The 7021-nt window shown below is 40.7% G+C and overlaps 1 protein-coding gene across 1 annotated transcript; it reads left to right on the forward strand.

Moving 5' to 3' along the window:
- Nucleotides 1-4315: 4315 nt before the first annotated feature.
- LOC110732083 lies at nucleotides 4316-5335 on the forward strand. Its single transcript, XM_021911996.1, has one exon. The coding sequence runs from the start codon at nucleotides 4316-4318 to the stop codon at nucleotides 5333-5335; it is 1020 nt and encodes a 339-aa protein (XP_021767688.1).
- The last annotated feature ends 1686 nt before the right edge of the window (nucleotides 5336-7021 follow it).

Raw genomic sequence — 7021 nt, forward strand, 5'->3', positions numbered from 1 at the left:
AGATGGTCCGCTTGTCCCCGGACGTGGGCTGTAATTGAGACCTGCAAAATAAAATTTGACAGGAGACTCGTATAGACTATGATTGACTTAACCAACTGACATGACATGACATGACATGAGTATGACTTGTGATTGTGTGTGTATAGTTTGAGTGTGTGTGTGCAGACACAAGCCACCGAAAATGTAAAAGTAAAAATTTTCCATCATTTTTATCATGAGACGAGTGAAGGGTACCGACTTTCTCCCGAAAAAGAAAGACGTGAAAAATGAAATTTTATTTTTGAACTTCCCTCGATAAAAAATTTGAAAAAGTTTTTTGAACTTCCCCAAAATAAAATAATGAAAAAGGGAAGAAGTTTTAAACTTCCTCCTTAAGCAAGACAAAATGAATCGCATGGATTGAATTGCTTTTCTTAAAAGTAATGTATGCATGATGCATAACCTTAGGCCGGGAGGCTAATGGAAATTACGTCAAGTGACACGATAGGTGAATGAACTTAATTAGATCATGGAGCTAAGCATCATTTATGGTGTAAAGAAGCAATATTGAACGTCACTTAGGTCTGGAAGCAAAGCACGTATATAGATGAAGTGATTATGAACGTTGCTTAGGTCAAGGAGCTAAGAACGCTATGCTTTGTATTATTAAAAATCATTGATATATAAATGTTACTCAGCACATTATGCGATGCATGAAACAATGAACATTGCTCAGGTCAAGAAGTTAAGCAAGTATACAACATTTCTTCTGATGAATGTTGTCTTGAAAGATGATGAAGCATGCGCGGTAGGGAAACAAGATTTCATGATAGAGGGTTACTAAGGGAAAGATGATATGGATATGTATGTGTGAAAGAGATACTAGGGTGAGGCTACAAAGGTTATGATGATGGAAATATATGTGTGAAGAGTCAAAGATGATGACTCTTTAGGCTGGTTAAGCTAATGTGATGTGGGTTCAAGCCCCCAAGTCTAGCTCTAAATGGGTAGGGATATAGAGATAAGCATTGGATATTCTTTGACTCGATCATGCATAGATATGAATATGAATGTGGTCGCACCTCAATGTGAGGTTGCCTACGTATCCGTTAGGAATCAGGCCGAACGTAGCTCTAACCGAACTTTGCACAGGTGTATGTACACCTCAAAGAGGTATTTCAAGGGTTGTAATGTGGTTAAGTTGATGGTTTAAGGAAGAAAGGGGTAAAAGGCTCAAGACCCGAGAGAAGCCCCCAAGATGTGTAATTGTGAATTTGAAAATTTTGAATTTTGCAAGTTTATTTTCAACATTTTTTGTTTTACTTTGATTTTTTTTTCATTCTTTTGAATCAATGTAGGCAATCTCAGATTATGCGGTCCATCACTCACTTAGCATTCATGTTTCTCAGGCACAGTACCAAGCACTCGATAAGAGACTCAATTCGAGACGTGTTCGTATCAAAGACATTGGAACACTTATCTTTAGACATTGTTTTATTGTTGCTTTGCTACTTTTTTTTTACTTTCTTTTTGAATGTTATACAATTACACATCTTCCAATCCCAGGGTTAAGTGAATGTTGGTTGAAGAAATGAAGGTCAAACGTTAGACGAGGCTCAAAGTGGTTGATGAAGAAATGGAATGTGATTGAACGGTTAACAGGGAATGACAGGGTTGCAAAGGTTCCTTAAGTCATTGGTGTACCTTGTGTTTAGTTCGGTAATTGATATTTTTTTTAATTTTTTTTTTTGGAAATCCACCATGCCACGGTGGAAATTGCCGTGACACGGTGAACTTTCCCGTGACACGGTGGATGCTGACGTGACACGGGATTTTTTTTTTTGCGTTAATTACGAAGTGAGTATGGTCCATTGGCAATCGTTAGTCATAAAATAATCCACCATAGACAAATAAATATCGTTAAAGTTAGGATCAAAACGACCAAACATAAAACACGTAGGCACAATGATGCAAAGAATAGTTCGCAACCTAAGGTCAAGTTATATGTTCGACTATGGTCAGGTTTATTTGGTGTCAATAGGGTACCATGGTTAAGAGTTTGGACGCGTTAGTAAGGCAGCCTCCCTTGAGGGTGTATGCCAATGGGTGACTCCGCGAGTTCGTACTGAAATTGAACTCGACTCCATGGTTTGGGTGGATTTAATAACTTGGATGAACCCTTATTGCCATGAGCGTTTTTGGGTTGATAGAGCTTAAATCCCCCGGGGCTAAGACGCATGTAGAACACACAAGGAAGTTGAATGTGAGAAGAGAAAACAAGCCACCGGACTGATTTTAGGACAGTCGGTACACAGCAGAGAGCACCGTGACACGACAGATTTTGCCGTGGCACGGCAGTCAGAAAATCTGACTGGTGCCCTGTTTTCCTTCGTACGCAATCAAGTTATTCAATTTTTCTTACGGGAAAGACCTAAATGCGACTTTAAAACGTCTATGCTTATGCAACAATGCCAAATTAATCACAGGAATATTATTCAAGAGTCTTTCAAGTCTCATCCACTCATCTTAATTAAATACCGATCACTCAAATCGATAAATAACCAAGAATCCTCCCCAATGGAGTCGCCAAATTGTAGGCGTCGTTTGAAGTGCGCCTACGTTAAAGCATGTGGTGAATATGCTTGGAACTCATAGGAAGTGGGAATTGACATTACGATTAGGGACAAGGAAAGTAGGGAGCCGCCGACAAGTTTTTAAGGAACTTGTAAACCGTTCACGGATAATTAAAGGCAACCACGATAAAGGGACAACGATAGGCAACAACGATTGACCCGTGAAGGTTACACCCCATTCATAATCCATGAGATTACTAACTCCATATGGTTCGGAACCACCAAAGGAGGATCGGGGATGATGGTACGAAGTGAGTCATGGAGTCACATTCGCCCGTATTAGCCTCTACTCGGTTCTTATAGTGAAAAGTGATTCCCGCTATCTCAAAGACATACAAACAAAATATTAAATTTGCTCCAAACTATTATTAAGCTAAATTGGTTTAATATTAATGCAACATAAAATTCTAAAATATTTGTGATCACTCAACAAGATTATAAGGGAACCTAAACCGGTTGTCCAAATTATCTTATTAGGCGTGATTTTCAATTACATATTCCCTTTAAACATGCAATATGGTGATCAATAATAACAATAGAATAAACATTAATATTGGATGCAATTTAACAATGATTCCAACAATATAAAATCGTTAGAAAAATAATAGAAATAAAAGGAACATAATTCCTACTTTGATTTTGTTTGCTTGCAACTACAAAATAATAAACGAGTTAGTAACTTCAAGGAAATAATAATAAAAAAATAATTAAATTAAATAGAATTGATTTGGGGCCAAACCCTCAAACAGTTCTACCTTTCACGCCTTGACTTAAGGACATAACCACGAGTAAAGTATGGACTCCTTGGAGTGTTTGAAGAAGGAATTATGAAAGAAGAAGGTGTATGGGGGGATATGTGAAACGGGCTGGCATCTTTCATGACTATGGATATGAACCCAGTATAGCTGGTAAATAGGCTGATATGTTTTATAAAGCGGACATTTTGGCTTGTCGCTATTCGGCACGTGGCAACAATAGCTTGACACTTGGCAAGAAAAGATTTGCATGCTTTGTAGCCACTTGTCCTGATATATATTATAAATAGTGGGATAAACCTCATTAATGGTAAGCATTTATTACTCTCTCTCTCTCTCTCTCTCTACTTTCTCTCTCTTACTTATCTTCTCTTTCTTAAACACATTCTAACTTTATCATCGGAGTGGTAATCCCCGGATCACCCTAGGGTTAGCTAACTTCTGCTCATTGTGTAGGTTCTCAGCTTGCCGACAGGAGTATCAGGATCTCGGGTTCGGACTCTCGGGTAATCGGATCCAGACAGAAACAATTTGGCGCTAGAAGGAGGGTACTCGAAAATTTAGCACACTTCAGGGGAATTGATGGCAGTAGAGCAAAGGACGGATGAGTCTTTGAGGGATTATATCAGACGGTTTAACAACGAGGCAAATACAATTCCAAAGTTGCAGCAAGAGATAGCTATTATGGCTCTGATGAACGGCTTAAATGATTCGGAGTTTAAGCGTTATCTTACACGAAAGAACTTCTTGATATTGGCAGCTGCTTTTAACAAAGCTCATGATTACATCAAGAGAGAGGAACTGATGAAGAAAAGTAACAAGAGCGTGACCGCCGGTAGGGGTCAGTATCAATTTGAGGGTGCAACCTCTAGAAGTGGAAGGCCGAGAACCTCGACCCAAGGCAGAGGAGGGGGAAGTTGGTAGGAAGCTAGGGCTGCAAAACCGCCGATGCGGTACAGTTCATATACACCGTTCAATACGCCTAGAGCGGCAATTTATTCGGTGAATCAGAACATAGAAGGATGGACAAGGCCAATTCTGATGAAGGCAAGGCCGAGGGATGTCAAAAAGTATTGCATGTTTCATAGAGACGTGGGTCATTATACCGAGGAGTGCACACAATTGAAAGATAATATTGAGGAGTTGATAAGAAAGGGGCATTTAGCTCAATATCGGAAAAATACAGGAGGAGGTCAGCCGCTCACTCGGCAGATTGAAAGGCAACAATTAGAAGCAAGGCTAGAAAGACCACAAGGTGGGATAATTCGGCAAGGGGACGGAGGAATGCCACCGTTATCCACAGGAAGATTAGATGTGATAACGGGAGGGCCAGTGCAGAGGGGAACGATCAGTGGCGCTAAAAAGCACTTATCTGAGCATCGTCATTTAGTGTATGCCTTGGATGTTGATAGCCGACCTCGGCCAGCATCGATTCCTGACGTGGTGTTTACAGAGGAGGATGCAAGGGAAATTGTCTTCCCACATGATGACCCGTTGGTTCTAATAACAAAGATAAATGGGGCCGACATCAAGAGAGTTCTGGTTGATGGGGACAGCTCAGCGAATGTTCTGTTTATGAAAGCTTTCAATGAAATGAAGAGAGGAAGGCAATATTTGACACCGGTGTCTTATCCGGTTATTGGGTTCAATGGGTCAACGGTGAGGCTAGAAGGAAGTATAGTGCTACTAGTTAGACTGGGTGATGGGCTGAAAGCGAGAGATATGATGGTAGAGTTCCTGGTAGTTGATGTGCCGTCAACTTACAATGCAATTATCGGCAGACCGATAATTCATGATGTGCAGGCAGTAGTGTCAACTTATCATCTCACGATAGCTTATGTGTCAAATTTGGGAGCTGTTGAAAAGGTACATGGGGGCCAGATAATGGCAAAGTCTTGTTATGTAACGGCTTTGAAGAATCCAGTTGCGAACGGTCCAATACCGAATAATTCAAGGAAGGAAAAATAACTAACGGTGCAGGATTTGGCTATGAAAAATTTTGATGCAAGGCCAGAAGAGATCCCGAGGCCGTTACCAGGTGGAGAAACAATGCAAATTGAGTTGCAACCGGGAAACTCAAGTCGGACAGTTAAATTTGCAGCAGATATGGATGTTGATATGAGATGTCACTTGATAAGTCTATTGTGTGAAAATGCAGACGTTTTTGCATTTTTGGCAAGTGAGATGCCGGGAATACATCTAGAAGTGATGGAGCATAAATTGAATGTAGATAGGAAGTTCAGACCGATAAGATAGAAGAAGCGCAAGTTCTAAACTGAGAAGATAGAAGCTATACAGGCTGAAGTTAATAAGCTCTTGGAAGTAGGGTTTATTGAACCATGTGCCTATACAAAATGGTTAGCAAATGTTGTGATGGTGAGGAAGCCGACGGGGAAGTGGCGTATGTGTGTGGATTTTACAGACTTGAACAGGGCTTGTCCCAAGGATTGTTATCCACTACCCCGAATAGATAGATTGGTGGACTCCACTTCTGGCCATGCTATGCTCAGTTTCACAATGCTGACAGGGCAAAAACAGCCTTCATAACAGATGCCGGAGTATATTGCTATAAGGCAATGCCGTTTGGGTAGAAGAATGCCGGAGCAACTTATCAGAAGCTAGTTGATAAAATTTTTGAAAAGCAGAAGGGCCGAAATGTGGAGGTGTATGTAGATAATACAATCGCTAAAAGTAAGGAGAAGGAGGATCACATAGCTGATTTGAAAGAAACATTTGAAACGTTGCGGAAGTATCAGATGAAGCTGAATCTAGAAAAGTGTGTGTTTGGGGTTCGATCAGGGATGTTTCTGGGTTTTATGGTTAATGAGCGAGGAATAGACGCGAATCATGACAAGGTGAATGCGGTGCTTGAGATGAAACAACCGCAAACTATTGGGATATACAAAGGTTGACTGGCAGGATGGCAGGATTAACACGGTTCATCAGCAAGTCTGTTGAAAAAGCGCTTCCATTTTTTGTAGCTTTGCGGCAAACAAGGTCACTTGGGGGGGGGGGGGGGAAACGGAGTTTTTTCCACTCCCAATTATTTTCATGTAAACGTTGTCTGCTATCGGCAAACAAGGTCACTTGGGGGGAAAACAGTGTTTTTTCCCCTCCCAATTATTTTCAAGTAGACCTTGTCTGCTATCGGCAAACAAGGTCACTTGTGGGGGGGGGGGGAACGAAGTTTTTTCCGCTCCCAATTATTTTCAAGTAGACCTTGTCTGCTATCGGCAAAAAAGGTCACTTGGGGGGAAACAGAGTTTTTTCCACTCCCAATTATTTTCAAGTAGTCCTTGTTTGCTATCGGCAAACAAGGTCACTTGGGGGGGAAATCGGAGTTTTTTCCGCTCCTAATTTTTTTCGAGTGCACCTTGTCTGCAAAAATTAATTACAACGGTAACAGTATACATGCCAAGAAATTACAGTATAATATTCAGTTGCAAATTCCAAGAAGTCATCCTAAATATTGCATTGCATAATCTCGGCAAAATGCTCGACATAGTGCAAGTAATAGAAAGCCTGAACATATCATAATATAAATAGAAACCAAAATTTGTTCAATGTCCTAATGTGAGAACGTCGACCTATGATCACACATCCTCACTTGGGGGGCTAGTTGTATGGGGGGGATATGTGAAACGGGCTGACATC

This window comes from Chenopodium quinoa, unplaced genomic scaffold (genome assembly GCF_001683475.1).
Source record: "Chenopodium quinoa cultivar QQ74 unplaced genomic scaffold, ASM168347v1, whole genome shotgun sequence".
Taxonomy (NCBI): Eukaryota; Viridiplantae; Streptophyta; class Magnoliopsida; order Caryophyllales; family Amaranthaceae; genus Chenopodium; species Chenopodium quinoa.

Coding starts and splice junctions, on each gene's coding strand:
- LOC110732083 (XM_021911996.1), top strand. CDS start 4,316: ATGCGGTACAGTTCATATACACCGTTCAATACGCCTAGAGCGGCAATT.